General features: G+C 40.5%; 2 protein-coding genes across 13 annotated transcripts in view; one reads left to right on the top strand and one right to left on the bottom strand.

The window, feature by feature from the left end:
- LOC117241663 (mitogen-activated protein kinase-binding protein 1) overlaps positions 1–10,516 on the top strand; it is a 79,694-nt gene extending 69,178 nt beyond the window's left edge. For 3 of the 9 annotated variants that reach the window (XM_033507612.1, XM_033507613.1, XM_033507616.1), the window contains 15 exons: positions 53–302; positions 396–852; positions 1,045–1,113; positions 1,376–1,489; positions 1,815–1,984; positions 2,075–2,368; positions 2,441–2,594; positions 2,673–5,133; positions 6,374–6,508; positions 7,024–7,172; positions 7,253–7,454; positions 7,548–7,674; positions 7,766–7,959; positions 8,214–8,234; positions 9,164–10,516. In XM_033507612.1, coding sequence (XP_033363503.1) covers positions 53–302; positions 396–852; positions 1,045–1,113; positions 1,376–1,489; positions 1,815–1,984; positions 2,075–2,368; positions 2,441–2,594; positions 2,673–5,133; positions 6,374–6,508; positions 7,024–7,172; positions 7,253–7,454; positions 7,548–7,674; positions 7,766–7,959; positions 8,214–8,234; positions 9,164–9,546 — 5,180 coding nt within the window. In that variant the 3' untranslated portion in view covers positions 9,547–10,516. Of the gene's footprint in view, positions 1–52; positions 303–395; positions 853–1,044; positions 1,114–1,375; positions 1,490–1,814; positions 1,985–2,074; positions 2,369–2,440; positions 2,595–2,672; positions 5,134–6,373; positions 6,509–7,023; positions 7,173–7,252; positions 7,455–7,547; positions 7,675–7,765; positions 7,960–8,213; positions 8,305–9,163 lie in introns of all 9 variants that reach the window. The other 6 variants (XM_033507619.1, XM_033507615.1, XM_033507617.1 and 3 more) reach the window with 6 other exon arrangements.
- Positions 10,517–12,698: 2,182 nt separating this feature from the next.
- Positions 12,699–17,040, bottom strand: LOC117241666 (glycogen [starch] synthase). 4 transcript variants are annotated; one of them, XM_033507636.1, is made up of 12 exons: positions 16,684–17,040; positions 15,869–16,027; positions 15,610–15,794; positions 15,055–15,251; positions 14,788–14,980; positions 14,446–14,708; positions 14,156–14,366; positions 13,946–14,082; positions 13,737–13,869; positions 13,251–13,637; positions 12,959–13,159; positions 12,699–12,878 (listed from the first exon to the last, which is right to left on the bottom strand). In XM_033507636.1, the coding sequence occupies exons 2-12, from the start codon at positions 16,005–16,007 to the stop codon at positions 12,846–12,848; spliced, it is 2,079 nt and encodes a 692-aa protein (XP_033363527.1). In that variant the 5' UTR covers positions 16,008–16,027; positions 16,684–17,040; the 3' UTR covers positions 12,699–12,845. The 4 variants fall into 4 exon arrangements, with proteins under 4 accessions (XP_033363527.1, XP_033363524.1, XP_033363526.1 ...); XM_033507633.1 differs by having other exon boundaries at positions 15,869–16,050; positions 16,688–17,040; XM_033507635.1 differs by having other exon boundaries at positions 16,688–17,040.
- Positions 17,041–17,368: the final 328 nt, after the last annotated feature.

The following is a 17,368-nucleotide window of genomic DNA, read 5'->3' as shown; positions in this document are numbered from 1 at the left end:
CTGGTGGAACGATCGATAGACGGTGGTAAACCGCGTAACTTGCACGTTTCAGACGCATCGGGAATCTACGTAGCTACCTCGTGTACGGATAAGACGTTGTGCGTGTACGATTACTATAGCGGCGAATGCATGGCCACTATGCTCGGTCACTCGGAGTTGGTGACAGGGCTGCGCTTCAGTCCCGACTGTCGCAACCTCGTGTCCGCTAGCGGAGACGGTTGTATATTCGTGTGGCGCGTTCCACGCGACATGGTCGTCACTATGCAGGCGCGTCTCGCTCAGCAAGCGATGCGAGCTGGAAAGTAAGAGAACCTTACGTTGTTTGCCTCTTATAGTTTCGAACGAAGGAAAAACGCGATCGATGGCACGATATGGATGGAAATGCGATGTTACAGAAGGCCGTCACAAGTGAACGGCACGGGGATCGACATACAGCTGGACAACGAAACTTTCGGCTCGCCACCGCCGGAATTCCTCGATCCGAACGCGAACCCAACGTCGCAGAACGTAGGCGTGGACTACAGATTCAGCGTGGGCCAGCTACCCCTCTGGGCGAAGAAGCAGATAAACACGACGAACGCGGACGAAGGTGCTGTCCTCGGTTCGAACGTGAGACCCCTCGGCGTGGACCTGCCGAAGGGCAGATGGGCGCAAAGGGTTCAGCAAGGAGACGGTATAACGGTCAAGTCCGTGTACGACAGCGACGAAGTTATACCGTTTCCTCCGCCTCGTGGCGCTATCGATTCCGATGGCGGTGGCGGAGGCGGCGGTTCGAAAGATAGTTCGATCGACAGCGGAACCGAGACCAAGTGCAGCAGCGATTATCGCAGGGAAACGATCGTCATCAAAAGGGTAAGGTCGCTTTCTGAAACGCGTTACCCGTGGGCAAAGATCGCGCGCTAATCTCTTATCGTTTCCGAGATCATCCTCGGCATCGATCCGCGCTAAAACGAACCTCCTAATGGGATCAATGAATCGTTCCTTTTCTTTTCTTTTTCTTCGAATGGTGCTCACGATACGCTAACGATCGATAACTGGTTCTAGGAAGAGGACGAAACTGTATTTCAACCTTGCCCAGATAGTTACAGAGAATTAGCAGATGAAACGAAACAGGTACTAACTGATTCCCAGTAACACAATAATTGTAATAATTTCTCCGTATCCAGTGAGTGTTATTAGTGTGCATTTGCGAATCGCGGGCAGCTCGCGAGAGAAACGGACCAACCATACTTGCGTTTGTCGTTTACTTTGTCCAGTCAGCTTTCACACTGCTCGATTTCTTTTATTTTATTTTGTTTCTTCCATCGTAACGTCAAATTATCTGTTCGCGATTGTTTTGTGTTCATTCTATTTTGTTTCAACCGATGACATATAGGTGATCGGTGGTAACGTGACTGTAACTAGAGGTAGCAATATCACGGAATTGACACGACAATCAAGGAGTCGTCATCATACCGACGATAGCAGTCTTGGCAGCTTTAAATTTGAGGTATAATCTCACTAACGCCTCCGACACACTTATAGCAAAGTATCGCCAATCAGTAACGCAGTCAAACAAAAAAAAAAACATCCAAAATACGTATATCGAGTTTAAGAACGATCATTGTACATGTCTTCCTATACTTGTAGCTTTTCAGTTACTCGTGTTGGTTGCTTTAATTTCTCGTAATAAGTACATATATATATATACCTAACCTTAGAGTCTCGAAACAGCCGAAACTCACGCTTCATCAAGTAACAATAGCTCGTAGGTGAAACGACGTTTGGAAAGAGGAACGTTCGCGTCTAAAATATTTGAATTATGTATCGTATAGGATCACGAGAGTACCGAGCACGACGGAGACGTGGAAGATTATTCAGAGGGAGAGAATGGTACAACCGGTTCAGAGAAATCTCATCACAGGTTGATGTATTATCCTGCTCCGGAAGATACGGTGTCGAATCAATTCACCGTAAACGCGATGGACGTCGAAGAACTTCGAAGGTTGGAGACGTCGCTTTCTCGCGTTTATCGTTTTACGAATTTTCTACAACCAAGTTATCCGAAAAAGTAATTACCGAAAATGTTTCACAGGTCTCAGAGGAGACAGAAGAAGCCTAGAAACGGAGAGAGCGGTCGAACGAGCGAATTAACCGCTTCTGGTAGTCAAGACGACTCGGACTCCGAGGGCGGCGCTTCAACGCCCAGTGCCGAGCGAAATCCTCTGTCTATGTTGTCGGAAGCTAGTTCAGAGGGATTCGACCAACTAGCCAAGCAGAGTCACCGTGAAAAGTTCCTTAAGAACGCTTTTGAATCTCTCAGCGGTGCCGAAGAGCCTACGAATAGAAGCGTTAAAACGACTAGCATCAGTTCCCAGTTTCACGGAAGGTAATTGCTTATCGTTTATCGTTGCGAATAGATTTCTTCGAGAGTCGACGAAATGAACGCGCGCGATTGCAGACTCAGCGGTAACGGAGATAACGGCGGCAACAACAAGATTCGCAACGCAGCGGTAGTGAACGCAACGAAACAAGCGAGAGGTGACTCGGACGTCGTGAAGAAGCGCGAAGAGTTGCAAAGGAGAATAGAGGAAACCAGAAGAAAATTGCAAAGCGTAAGTACCGCGAAACGAAACGTTATCGGCACCGCGTGATTCATAGGCGATATTGCAGTTTGATCGTTGGTTTTTCAGGTTGGCTATAAATCGTCGTTAAAAACCAGTCAAAGCATATCCGACTTAAGCAGCCATATACCGGAGAAACATCATCGTTCGAATAGATTGAGCACAGGTAACAAATCCGGTCAGCAAACCCAATACTCGAAACCGATCAATCCCTGCAAACCTATACCGAATCCAAAGCCCCCGTTAAAACCTCAACAACTCGTTAACAAAATATCGGTTGTGGGTAATGCGCCACTTAAGCTAGATATTCCGAACGATAACTGCTTATCCAAAAGTCCGACTACGTCGTGCGTAAATGACAAGACAAAACCGTCTCTTAGTCGACCGTTAACGTTAACCTTAAAGAAAACTGAAAAGTATAAGCTATCGCTGAATAAACCGAATCAATCTTTGCCGGAATCGCCCGTCTGTGAAGAGCTAAAGCTCTTAAAGGAACAGTGTAAAAAGAACGTTAGCCGATTCGCGAGATTCGCTCAGAAAAGGAGATCGTGTAGTTACTTTATCGGACTCGATGACAACGAGGAAGACATGGAAAATATAGCCAAGTCTTTCGAGAGTTTGCCCGCGATGAACGAGCGCAACATAGAAAACTTGAACGACCCGATGGACGACGGGGACGAAGGGAACGGAAACTTCAGCGACGACTCCCTGGAAGGTGACTTTAAGAATCCACCTCGACGATGCGTCAGCGATTATCAGATAAACATGCATATCGACCATCAACAAGGCACTCAGAGAAACTATTCCACGTATCAGACTTTCTCGAAACGAATTCTAACCGGCTCTCAAGAAAGCATCCTTTCGGACGCCTCGGTCGAGTCTTTCTCGAAAGGGAGCGCTGAAATTCTGGATTATAGCCACTACGACAACGACAGGCATTCGAGCGCGAGCTTCTTCTTGTCCCGCCGAAAGATGCAAGCTGGTCGAAGTCACGAAAGCATTCTCACGGATGAATCCGATTATCAGATGTTCCCGTTGCACGAGAACATCGATCACCGAAGCACCGAAAGCGTGTTGACCGACGACTCGGACTCTTTAGTGAAATCCGCGCCGTTGGAGATGCTGTTCGATTCCCACTATAAACGAAAAAGGCAAAATTCGGAAACGTACAGCGGTAATCCCAACAACGCCGTGATACCATCGAGTAATACCGAAAATTCTGCTAACGATCCAACGTCTTGTCGGGCTGTATTCAGATCGAAATCGCTGCAGGACACGCGAATAAGCCAAGCCAGGAACGAGAATAGCTATTCGGAGGATAACGCGCAGCCGGCAACCTGCATCTACTACGAATTCAATTTCAACGATCAGAACGACACGAACGTCGAAATGAGAATCGGAACTAAATCGGACACGATGTCGCGAAGCAATAGCCTGAAAGTTGCAAAGGAGCCGCAATCGATGTTGATCCTGAACGATTTCGTGGCTCACAAACCACCGAAACCTAAACGCAACTCGGCTCGAACGCAGAGCATGCGGAACAGAGCACGCCCCGCCTGGAACAAGTACGTAGACTCGGCGTCTCAGTCTTCCTGCGTGAAGCCCGCCGATTCCGACAACTATCCGAACAAGTCTCACGGGGAGGAACGAGCAGCCAGAAACGGTGCCGAAGCGAAGTCCGATACGAACGAGTCTTTGCACGCTTCCAAGAGGATGGAGCAGTTGTTGCAACCCTCCAGCTATTCTTTGCAGCCAAGCGACGATAAAGATTCGAAGACCAAGTTTTACAGCCTGCAGACTCGTCGGGCCGACAAAGGTATCGCGTACGACGCGGGTGGACCGATGGACAACTTTGCCTTCGATCCAAACGATTCCTCTTGTCAAACGAAGAGCTATGGAGCCCACGACGCGGACGAGGATCAAATAGATTCTTCCCACGCGGAGAGAAATCGACATCGTTGCTTCGAGAATCAGATACCAACGAAAGACACGCAGGAGACCTACGACTCTCTGGAACCTCCCACAGCCGTCTCCTGCGACTTGCAAGCGACCGGCATGCAAAACGCTTCGAATCTGTTGACGACGAACGAACGCATCGACAATTTGGACGCTAGCGTCGATCTCAGAATCACTCGAGCCATCGAAGGGACCGTTAAGTTGCTTTCCAAGGAATTCGAAAACTTGGTGAGAAGGGAGCAATACCTTATGAAGGAGAAGTGTCTGCGAATGTCGCATTGTCAGGAGACGAGCGAGAACTTCGCCAAGCTGGAGGCGGAAAGGGACGGCAGATTTTGTTCGCTGAGGCGAGACATAAGATTCCATTCCGGGGGCGAAGATAGCGATTGCGCGGACACGTCTGCGATGGACAAGTCGATGATGGAAAGCGGTTCCTCCACGTCCGCTTCGAGCTGCACGAACTCGCCAAAGCGAATGTGGCCGCCAGCCTCGCGCTGCCAAAGTCACACGAAGTGGACTAAAACGTTGCCCACCATTAATCAAGCAATTCTACCATCCAAGCATCTGTACGCAGGTACTTCGCCTGAAAGAAAATTGTCCTATCATTCTGTTCGTTTCGTTCGCTGCAGTAGTAGTACAGTTTTTCTTATCTGGATGCCGAGAAACCGTGCCATTCTGTCGTGATCATTTTCGCTGCTCGATTATCGATCTCGATCGATGCCCACGGGGCAACGTAGCCGCCGCAACACGAGAAAACAAGGTTTTTCTCAACGAAAAGCATGAGAAATCGCGGAAAGGAGAAAACCAGTAGCGACGTTCTCGGATAGTCGAACGTGTCGGGCAAGAAAATCGAGGAACGAGTCGTTAAATGTTTGCCCGAGTGTGTAACGACAACCGCAAATCGTGTAAATACCGTCGTTCGACACTCGGCACAGCACGATCACAAAAGTTTCTCATCGTTTATTGCGTCTAAGATAATTTTCTTTTCCGCATCCTAAATGTGAATGTGTTATTCTTTATAGTTTTGTTATATCTGTCGATATAGTATCACTACCATCCGATCGAAAATATATTTCGCTTCTTTCATTTTAGTTAGCGACGATAGCGATCGCGTACTTTTCAGTTTGAACATTTACGAATATTTTTTCGAATTTTTCGTTTGGCATGACACGTGATCGACAGCATGTTTTGTCTTCACGATGTAGTTTAATCCCGCTACCTTGTCCCACTATCGATCATTTTTATCTTATTTTATTAATTATACTCGTGTGCCAAAGTCGATCGCGTTGACCGTGTGCACGCACTACCAAGCGTCTATACTATTTCTCATAGTTTGCATTCGCGGAGTGCGAACTTACGTCGATCGGCTTTGGACTGGAATTTCTCTTTTTTATTTATCTCACGCACTCCACATACATTTTGCATCTTTGTTTTCCTACGAAAGTCATGATTTTTCGAATTTTTATATTTGCTATAATTCATTAACCAGACGGTCAATCGTACGTTGATCTACCGTCTCGCGATTAATTCGTTGCTTCCGCGATGTGCATGAATGAGAGAGAAAGCAGCTTGCCTTTCAACGTTCTGAAAATTCCTAAACCGTACGTTTCGTTGTTTGAAATTTAAAAGACGTAAAGCCCAGCTAAAACAAAAAAAAGAAAAAAAAAAAAGAAAAGAAAAGAAAGAGAAAGAACAGTCAGAGGTAAGTGTAACTCTATAGAAAAGAGACACGATCATTATAAATACACATTAAACATCTTTGAGCTAAGGGAAAAAGTAGCTTAGTGCATGTGTGTGCGTGTTGTTGTCGACAGTTGGCAGTAGTGGGGGGCGAATCTCGTCAAAAGTTTTTGACAGCGAAGAAGAGGGGGGTGGCATGCGACGTGCCTGCTCGCTGAGTGATCTTTCCGTCAGCCCGCCAAATAGGTTACTGCATGGCCCGATACAAGGTACCCTTTCATTGTGTGCCACGTCTATGAGGGTCTTTCCAACGACAATTATCTAAATTGCACCGGGAGAACGTCGACGGGCAACTCTTGGTCTTGCCCTTTCAAAGTTGTTCCTCGTTTTTGCCATTCTTCTTCATCATACGTTCGATACAGCCCTCTACTAGTTGTCAAAGTCACGGTACAAGGTCGTATGATTTTACTAGAAGTTACTTTGGAACGACCCCCTTTTATAATATAGAAACTTTGAATCGATCGTTCGATATTTTGTCTACGCCGATGTCGATGGCATCGTGAACCTCCGCGGTGATTAAATTTCAGATCGTTTGAATTGGAAAAGCGTTAACGTTGCCGGATATCATCATCGATATCGCAGTTTTATACAAAGTATCGAACAGTTTCGCTCTTACTTCTCTCTAAGATAGAAATTTGCTCTGTGCAGTGTTGCATTTTATCGCTAAAGATAGATAGACGATGGCTTTACGTAAGGTGAATTTGTTGCTAATTGGTGCTAATAGTTTCAGGAAAAGTAGGTAATAAGAACGCGAACGCTTCGGCGAGAAGTGGACTAGGAAGTGCAAATAGCGGGAATCAGTCGCGGCACGGTTCCACGAAGAATCATTCTTCTCACATGACAAGGAGCAGCAGCGTTGGCGTCCTAAATCAGGTATGCATCAATTTTAGTAAATTGTCAAAGCGCGTCAAATTGTAGGAAATGCGTTCTCTGTTTTAACGATATTGTTGCAGAGTGACTCGGAATCGGACGTTGGAGCTGGAAACAACAGGGGTTGGAACAATCAGACAGGCAACAACAGAATCAGCGGCTTAATGAGGCCGACGATCAGCTCGCAAAACAAAATCAATCATCAGGCGAAGTCGAACTCCTCTTCTAACAGCAATTTGCCTTCCGTTCTCAGAAGAAGAGGAATGCAGGGAGCATATTCAAGTGGTAATTATCGTCACAGATATTAACCGAAGCTTGAGCAATCGAGTTACCTGCCGATACATTGGCTTCAACCGTGTTACGCGTATTCTTTTGCAGTAAATCTAAGTCAAGTGGGTAATCAGGAAGATTCAAGTTCGGAAGATACCTCCTCTAATGGAAACGGTGGAAAACCGGCGCTTCCACCGAGACCTCGAAGCATCAGTATCGACCACTCCACCACTAGGTACGTTAAATAAAATTGAAACCTATTTTTCTGTTTTTTTATACGCGTTAATCGGAATTCCATCGTCGATGTATCTCGCTTCCTTTTACAGCTTAAGTCTACCCGGTACAACGGTAAGAAGATCGGGATCGACGACGATTATAACTAACGGTCGTAACGGAAATAACACGATGGGACAGAATGCAAGTCGGATGTCGACAACAAATCGCAATCAATTAGATCCCAGCCCACAGGAACTTCCAGTTAAAGATACCGATCGTGCCATCGATGTAGCCAGTGCCGAATGTAAGTGCCGCGATTATCTTCATTTTCCTTTATTTGGTCTATGTGCGTGTCCTTCACACGCACGCGTATTTCTCACAACTCACGATCATCTTGTCGTTTTTCAAAGTGTAAGCATGCAAGATTGCAAGAAGCTGTAATACGATATACGATTATAGATGAACGTACTCGAACGTTCTATCGATTGGGATATTAAGTTTTTATTATTTAATTTTCGTCTGAGAAAATATAATCTAACAAGGATTTTACTCTTGCAGTAGGCACGGACAAAACATTAGGTAAACTAAAGACACCTATTGAGAATGCTGTCCTGTGAAAATAATAAATCTTTCAGTCTGTTAAAAATTTGTAAGTGATCATGCTATGACAAGGCGAAAACCATTCAAACAGAATCGTTTCACGCGAATCTTAGTACAGACTAGGACATAATAGTCTGTAGGTCGCTGTATATAATATATGTGCTATACATGTGACGTTCAGAGTTTTCAGAGAGAACGCGTAGCATCGTTTTCGTCGTGAAACGAAAATAATGCAGCTTTTAGTTGAGACTATAAAACGCGTCAAACTGTCATTGCATCTTCGAGTCCAAGATATCGCATTATTTTCCACGTTCCTTCTGCTTTGTATGTGTTTAATTAATCGTGGAGAAAATTCCCTACGCCTTCGGTGATTCGATCGCTTTTCCAATTCAACTCTATCCAATTTAACTCGTCTATAAGTTCTACAAGTATGTAAATACTGCACATAAATGTTGTACATAAATATTCACGGAAGAAGTTCGGGACATTTCGCGTCATGTCAATCATAAGAAAATCACTCGAGGACCAGCCACGAAGATATTGTTATTTAGCTCATTGCATAGACCTGGAAAATTTAGCTCTCATCGTTAGAATTCTACCCGAGTCTCTAGGTCTCGATCACAATAGCATGGTCTCATTACGGATTTTAGAACTGATGTAACCTGCACGCTGCACGATTTCATTCAACCTTTTTTCATATTGCGAAGCGGGTACTACATGCTGTACATTGAAAGTATAAATCATGTAACATCCGCTTGTGTCTGACGTGCATCGTTAAAAATGTAAATGTTCGGTCGAATCGAACCTCTTTTTCTTCACGCGTACCGGAACGTTTGCATTTTTAAGCACGTATTCTTAACGGTAAACCTTTGCGAGCAGCGTATTAAAGAAACTGTCGCTTTTTGCAGTGTCAACGCAACTGTGCAATACAATCGCAGACGAATTAACACGAACAGCAGACAATGTCGTGCAACTGTACAAACGTTTAACGATAGATAACGAGGATGATCCGTCTCGAGCGAGCATTGACAGGGACACGATGTTGCGCGGCCTCGAATCGTCCGTAAACGAGACGATGCGCACATTGCGACTGGTGGTTTCAGGTGGCGAGGGCCACGAAGGTTCCGCCAATCCCGAAAACGTTACAATGAACGAAGCCACCGCCAAATTCCAAGAACTGCTTGCTGGCCAAGACCAAGGAAAAGTGGTTAACATGATGCAGCAATACTCCGAGTTGCTACTAAACATGATGCAACAGAGAATGGGAGGGACGCAATCAAGCCATACGTAAAATCCGTCCATTCGCTAGTTCTCTAAGAAGAAAACGAACGATCAGGACACCAGCTACTACGTCACACGGTCCTCAGGTACCGTATACACGAGCACATAAAGCTACGCCTCTCAATCTCTGTAAACTCTTCCTAAAAGCGTATCGAGACACGGTAGATAGTATTTAAGATCCAGGTTCTGAATTCTTATCCTCGATCTCTCGTTGTTTCTGAGAGTGGTTTTACGAGTGCGCAGGATCAAAAGTTTAAGCATGAACTGTTTTCTTTTTTTTTTAATACGCGGTACGGTTGTTTCATTGTAAACGTTGCTGTTAGAAGGTTGGCGATTCAACGAAAAGAATTGGTCGTTTGAAAGTCAATATCGGCTTCTGTTTTTTTTTTCTTCTTTTTTTTTTTTTTTTGAAAGTAAAGGATCTTTATGTTTTCGATTGAACGAGTTTGAATGAATTTTGTCCTTGATCGTAAGTCGTGTCGTGCACTGAATGGTGTTTCTAGCCAAAGTTAATAGAATATTTATCAACGATTTCGTGCGACCAAATATACAAGATTCGCGAAAGTTTGAACGGGCTAATTTAGAAACAACTAGAAATGTGACGCGACAATTTTCAAGTTTCTAGAAATGTTGCGTTTGGAGATCTTTCCTGTCCAATTTGGAAGGGAAAGCGGGAAATGAAAAATTACTCGTATCTTGAGGCCATACGCCGATAAATGCCAATTAACTAAAGACTCTTAGATTAGTTTTCAAACAAATATATATATATATATTATATATATATATATTTATCGATCATTGCGCGATATATTATAATATTAGTCCTCTTGTTATGTAACCAAAGGTTGTTTGTACCTATGGTCTAAAAAGCAGTCTCCCTTCCTTCCCCCGATATTTGCAAAAGCTTCGAAAAACTGTAATGAACGTATGCAGTGAGCGATGTAAACTTGCCAGTTCGAGTAAAAGAAAAAAAAAAAAAAGAGTAACTAGTTTCTAATTAACGCATTTAGATGAAAGAAGAATGTGTATCGGCTTTGTAGACTTACCCGTGTGTCTGTCAGGGATAGGAGACGGATATGTGATTTTATATCTTTAAAACGAATATAATCGCCGAATAGAACGGAAGTATCGCCTACTAATTTTACTTCGCAAAGAAAAGATAAACAAGTAATTGTCGAGATAAGCGAAAACAGTAACAGCTAGAAGTTTCATTTTTCGTCGACGAATTGATTTGAACCGAGCCTACGATGGATACACGGAAACTGTGCTACGTTAGTAACTGCATATTTTGTCATAGAAATTATAAATATTTTTACACGCGAATAACGTCGAGAGACAAACAAAGCAAAAGTTCCACAAAGTACCGTAAACTTTCGTTGAAAGGTTATACTGGAATTCGAGGGCTAAACGGGCTTTACAAGTTTCAAAGGAAGGAATTGCATCGAGGAATCAAAGTATTACGAACACGTATTATTAACGATTTTAACGTTTATTACAAAATACGCGCGATTCGTTTCTCCGTTTAATAAATTGTAATTACATTTGTCCTCTGTGTAAAGTTTCCATATTGTATGTAATGTATAAAACGTGCCATTTAGGTTAACCAGTATCACTCGCTTGTACTCTCTACGAGAACGTTTTATTGCTTCTTTAGGCGTGTATCATTAATCTCTTTGTTGATAAACGTGTAACATATCTTTAGTATCATTCACGGGGACATAGGCCTAAAGTTATTTTCATTCGATTACATAATTTATCAGATACTGGGTTAAGAAAGACGATCCTTACAACAAATTGCAATTCAGTATTGCTTTACTTTATATAATATCGCCTCTTTTTCTTTTCATCGATGACTCGATTGGGAAAATATTATTTTTCATTGTTTAATCGTGTAATTTTTGCTAGTGAAAAAAGCGACTTTTTACGGTGGTGACTATTATTCTTGAATGATACGGATCAATACCTTCGCTATTCGTTGGTTCCATATTTTCCAGCGAACATGTCTCGACACAGGTAACGTTGGAATTAACCCGCGTATCATTTGCGGACAGAAGTCGATTCGCTGAAAATCAAAAGTACCTTTTGTCGCTTATAGCGGTTAGAATCTGAAATATCTCTACTATCATGTATCACAACCGCCTATCGTGGTAGATCTTATCGTTTTAGAAAATCGATGTAAATCACTGATTTCGGCGGTGAAGGTGTTGATTTCGTCTAAATATATCATTATGTATTATAGAAACTAGGAATATTTTATATTCAATGTCAGCATTTTTGTAATACATGAACGTTAGCGTATAAAATCATGGAAGCGGACGTGAAAGATGGAAAATGTGTCGAATCTCGTCTCATACATCTCCTCGTATATTTACCCAGCTTTATGTGGTAATGAACCATTCCAAAATTTCACTCTCTCAGTGTAATAATCATCAAAGACATTTAAATACTTTTAATTGATCGCAAAGATGATTAACGGCTTTGTATATTGTTGTATTTGTTATATTAAGACGTATTGTTATGTAATATGTTACTACTCGTTTCTTTAATGTGTATATATTTATTTCAAAGTTTTTGCAGGAAACAAGACAGTTTGGTAATCGCGAATGCCAAATGTAATACTTTCGTCGTGAAAGAATGTAACTTTTTAGCACTTTGTTTTGTATATTATGTTGATAATTAATAATATAATAATTCTTACAAACTGGAGAAATTTTAGCACTCTTGCCAAAAAATAGAAAACCGATTAAAATATACGTTCAAAGCTTTATTTTCAGAAAACATTGTATTAACAAGAACGAACATCACAGGATGATGGAAAATATTGCTCATCCCGGCGACTCGATGACTAAAAATGTTAAAGAACTTTTATTCTTGTTCTAATTCTCATAAAAATATATAACCGTCTCTATACAATAGGAACACACTCGCTAAATATACGGATATACTTAACATTAAATATAATTTTTAAAAGATAACAATCTCATCGATAGATCAGTGGAACATTACGTGCGAATAAGATTCGTGGAAGACTTGTTTCTGATGATTTTGCATGTCGTGTAATGTAAATACTGTTGTAATATACTGTTATGTTGTCATGATCATATTTCTTATACGGTGTGAAAGGAGTAAGAGTATATGATGAGTAATTGTAAAAGTAAAAAGTATGATGAACCGTCTTATATAATTTAATAATTCTCTTCATGGGAGACTATATTAAACAAATTATTAGTACTACTATCGTAAAGTCTCCACGTATTCATCTAATATACACAATTATTCGCCACTAATTTTTCCATATCTTTTTACCATTTATGTGCCAGTTGGTTGGCGTAATTCCTCTAGCTGTAATAAAACGTAATAGTTTCAATCAGAGATTTTAAATTTAAAAATTCGAAGTAGGAGATTGATAGAACATTACAAACCTCCTTCTCTTCGTCTACTTCGTCTTCTTCGTCGGATCCGTGAACCGACGCAGCAGGAGTAGTGTGTCTCGAAGAGGAAGGCGACGGTGGTTCACTAATAGGTCTAGGATAACTGAAACGTCCTACTCCACTTTCAGCATATTCAGAAGCGAGTTCTGGATAAACGATTGTCAAAGCTTTGATTCTGGCCTGGCGGTAGTACTATTAAAACAATCGTGTATTTAGTCGATTTACTTAGAAAGCTAGAAACGTGAAAATAGTAAATGAAAATTTAAGTAATAAATACACTTACGATGCCAAGGTTTCTCCAGTCAAGGAGATCACTAAGACGCTCGGTGCGATTTCTTTGAATAATACGTTGTCGACGACTCAGTCGTGCAAAATCAAACATATAATGAGCAAGCTGTTGAACAGTGTTCTCCAGGCCAATGAATCGTCTGTCCACGATATAAATACCATAACTCATTGGATCAGCTATGTGTTCTTGCATGAAACATCCGAAACCAGATAGATTTGTAGTTATACTGGGAATACCCATAACTGTACATTCTGCAGGCGTGTACCCCCAAGGTTCATAATACGACGGAAAGACACCTAAGTGACATCCTCTGACAAATTCTTCGTAATCAAGCCCAAATAATGGATTCGTCGACGATAAGAATTCTGGATGAAATACTATCTAGGATATGAAATTAATACCAGTTACGTATAATTATAGTGGGGATAATAACGTTTTAATCACATTGCCGCATAATTACCACGAATCATAATCGATTACCTTCACTCGATCATTGACTGTATTGAAAAGATTGCATCTTCTGATGGCGTTTAATACCGGATCGTTCCAGTCGTCTACGACATTGTGCGTGGTAACCGGAGGCAATCCATTTCTCTGTAGGGCATATAAACACCTGAAACGATAGAAATAATTTTAACATGTTTTCTTTAACTCTAATTGAAATCATTGTAATTTCAATCAAATATTACCGTTTAATTTTGATGGTATCTTCTTTCTGTAAAAGATCTTGCGTGTCAGGCATACGACCAGAAAGACACAATTCATACATTCGCTTTCCTATTTTCTGTTGTATGTCGTTAATTGCATCTCTTAAAGATTTGGTAACCTTCAACGAAAAAGCAAATTCTCATATTGACAATCGATATAGTTCTTCGTTGATTTAAGATTATTTCACTTACAGCATGTCCACGCAACGACTCTACATTAAAATTATTAGTTCGCGCTGGAAAAATAAGGAAAGCCACGACGGTCATATCAGGTCTAGATGTTTTTAAGTAATGATTCAATCTAGCTAAAGCCTCGATAAATATATCGGCGCCCTTGTTTCCAAACTCGTAACGTCCAGCAATAAAAAAGTATAAGGTTTTATCCAGATCGAAATCATAGTGCCTGAAATGGTGATTTAATGCAGATATTTTATGACACAGAAAACGAATGTTACGTGAATCTTGTATTACAATTTACATACCCGTAAAAGTGACCCCTCACAAATTCGTGTATTTTTTCTTTACTAACGGCATGTAAATTTTGAAATTCGTGAATTGCTGCAAATTTCTTCACGTTGAGCCCATTTGGTGTGATTATATCAGGTTTTCGTCTCAGTAAATGCTCCGCTTCGAAACCTGTTATGTCCGAAACAGTTGTGAATATATGCGCTAAATGCGTAGCCGCGCGTTCCATACAGTATCTATGATAAATTTGACGCTTTCCTGCTTCTTCGTCCACGTTGAACTACAGATAAATTAAAGAAATTAATACGTTCAAATAATATTGACAAAAGAGATTAAATTCAAGTAGGCAGCCACGATACCTTATCTAAATTATTATAGAAATCAATCTTTCCCGCGCATAAGTATCTTCCTAGAAGAGTGGCATGAGTAGTAAAAACTGTAGCAACGTCTACGTGTCTGGTTCTTAACGCGATTATACCAACACCGGCTTGCCATTCGTGACAATGAACCACGATTCGAGGAGGAACATCGCAATACCCTTCGGCAGCTTGTCTAAGATATAAAAATTTATTTTTAAGGGAGTAATGAATCAGACAAAATTGATTTTTGTGTTATGTAAAATTCACCTGAATTCAGAAATAAATTGACACACAAGATAACCAAGAATAACTGCATCATTAGCTTCTATATCCAAATGAGGAATGCCAAGATTACAAGTATTCCATAATTCCTGCTTATATTCATCCAACTTCCATGCTGCACTTCCAATATCGAACAGAATGATCTGTGGGTTTCCATCCACTAGCCAGGTCCCTGTTATCACCTCAATAAGAACTCTTTACTTTATGGCAAAATAGATCTCATTTGCTTTTAATTTTCATAGGTTTTATTGAAAATAAGGAAAAACAGGGAGTAACCACATCATTTACTTGCAGGGGCAACTGACCTTGAATTAATTTTGGCTTTGTACCTGGACTTTAGCCAAATTGCTATTTTTAGTATATAATGAAATATTACAGTAACTGCAAGTGTATATTTGTGTCAAAACAACAAACTTTTGTCTGATTAATCTGTTCATGCTCCATTACATACTCTCTTCTATCACTTTATCTTTACACAATTGAAGTTTTAATTAAATACAGTACTCAGAGTACTTTATAGAGAATGTTATTTAAACTTACTTTAAATCCTTGATCACGCAAAGCTTGTACAGCTAAATGCAGTGGATTATTATGTGGAAAATCAGCTTCTTCTACTTCAGTACGTGCTGAGGTTTCTTTGTATGGGCCAATAAGACAATATTGATCTCCCATTTCTTCTGTTGATACAAAAGCTTTGGAACGTATTACAGTGTATATACCACCAACTAAAAATGCAATAGTGAAGAGTAATCAATATAAATTAATAAATTAACGTTTTGCTTTAGTATATTATGCATACCCTTATTGGCAGCCTCCCATGCAACTTCAAAATTCCATCGATTTTCATGCTGTGCAGAATATCCACGATCCATAAATTCTAATAAGTCATTACTGCTGTCCATACGGTAAAATCTTCTAGATACACGTTCTCTTGACATTTTGTTGGCTCTTTTGCACCCTTAAATTTGTACAAATTTAAACCTTTGATTCAGGATGATAGAATATTATCTTTAGAGGAATTATGATGTACAAAAGGATTTGAATCATTTAATAACAATATATTAGACTTTAATAGTAAAATTATTTCAATGGTCTTTTTTTCACCTGCTTTTTGTGGAATTTTTTAAATATATTTTACAATTTTTCTGACATTTTTAATTTAATAACAATTATACAAGTAATATTTTATATTTTATTTCTGAAAACGTATTAAAAAAAATAAGATACAAAATCGACTAAAAAACTAAGGATATAGCAATAAAGATAACTCAATATTAATGTAAAAAACGAATACTTCATTCCATTCTTAAATGAATCGAATTATTGGAATAACTTCCCGAAAATCAAGATCTACGCGAGCAAGTGGAATTTTACGAACGTTAAGTATTTTCCTACGTATTTAACTGGCCAACGTTGTAGTTATATTATACTCGAAAGAAACACGTTGCCCCTTGAAAGAATCTATCGAAGGTCAATGACAGCACTAACGTAAGTATTGCCAGATTGCTACTACGGGTTTGCCGGTTCCATTAAACCATGTGGAGTTTATTGTTCCTTAAGAATAGTAAACGAAAACAAGATATAAAAAGTAATGTTTAAATTCGAACAACTCACTTACTTCCGCTCGAAACGATGTACCACAACAGGAAAGGAAATAGATGAAGAACAAGTAGATTGTGGACGGACGAATAGTTCCACGGGCAACCTCCCGTGAAGGTCACCACAAACTACGAAAGGTCACAAGGACTTAACGGGGCTCGAGTCAGCCCCAGTATCTCGGTCTACTTTAAACACGACGAACCTTGCTCGATTCACTGATAACCACATTGCCTCGTGTTTCTTTCGTAACAACAGATGGCACGAGATATCTCGAAGAAACCGTCCTTGGCTTATGATCAACCTCGTCAATTCCTTTTGCCGATATATATGTACCTAAATATGCCCCATTCAAGTGCATACTCGCAAAGTGCATACATACATCCCTATGCAACTGTTGATATTATATTACTTTTGGTTACAACATATACATATATACAAATTGACAAATTCTTACATTTACAAGGAAATTTATCTGAATCACCAGACAAGATTTGTACTCTTGGATTACTCAATACTCTTGGATTACATTTATAATTTATGTTACAGATTTTTCTCTCTTTGACATTCCTTTTACATGTAAATAAAACACATTATGAACATACGTATAAATCAGAGAACGATTATTCACACTAGAAAGGAATCGTGACATATATTGTTCTTAATTTGTAATTATTTATCAAAGTTTTAATTTATTTTTTTC

This window comes from Bombus vosnesenskii, unplaced genomic scaffold, assembly GCF_011952255.1.
Source record: "Bombus vosnesenskii isolate JDL3184/JDL3185 unplaced genomic scaffold, Bvos_JDL3184-5_v1.1 scf7180000016261, whole genome shotgun sequence".
Lineage (NCBI taxonomy): Eukaryota > Metazoa > Arthropoda > Insecta > Hymenoptera > Apidae > Bombus > Bombus vosnesenskii.
Note: the sequence above shows the minus strand (reverse complement) of the source record. Positions and strands in the feature narration are given on the sequence as shown.

Excerpts from the sequence above, each read along its gene's own strand:
- LOC117241666 (XM_033507636.1), bottom strand. The coding sequence starts at position 16,007 with ATGTCAAGAGAACGTGTATCTAGAAGATTTTACCGTATGGACAGCAGT. Across the intron at positions 13,870-13,945 it reads GATACCATCAAAATTAAACG|GTGTTTATATGCCCTACAGA; the intron begins GTAATATTTGAT and ends CTATCGTTTCAG. Across the intron at positions 12,879-12,958 it reads AAGTAGACGAAGAGAAGGAG|CTAGAGGAATTACGCCAACC; the intron begins GTTTGTAATGTT and ends GTTTTATTACAG.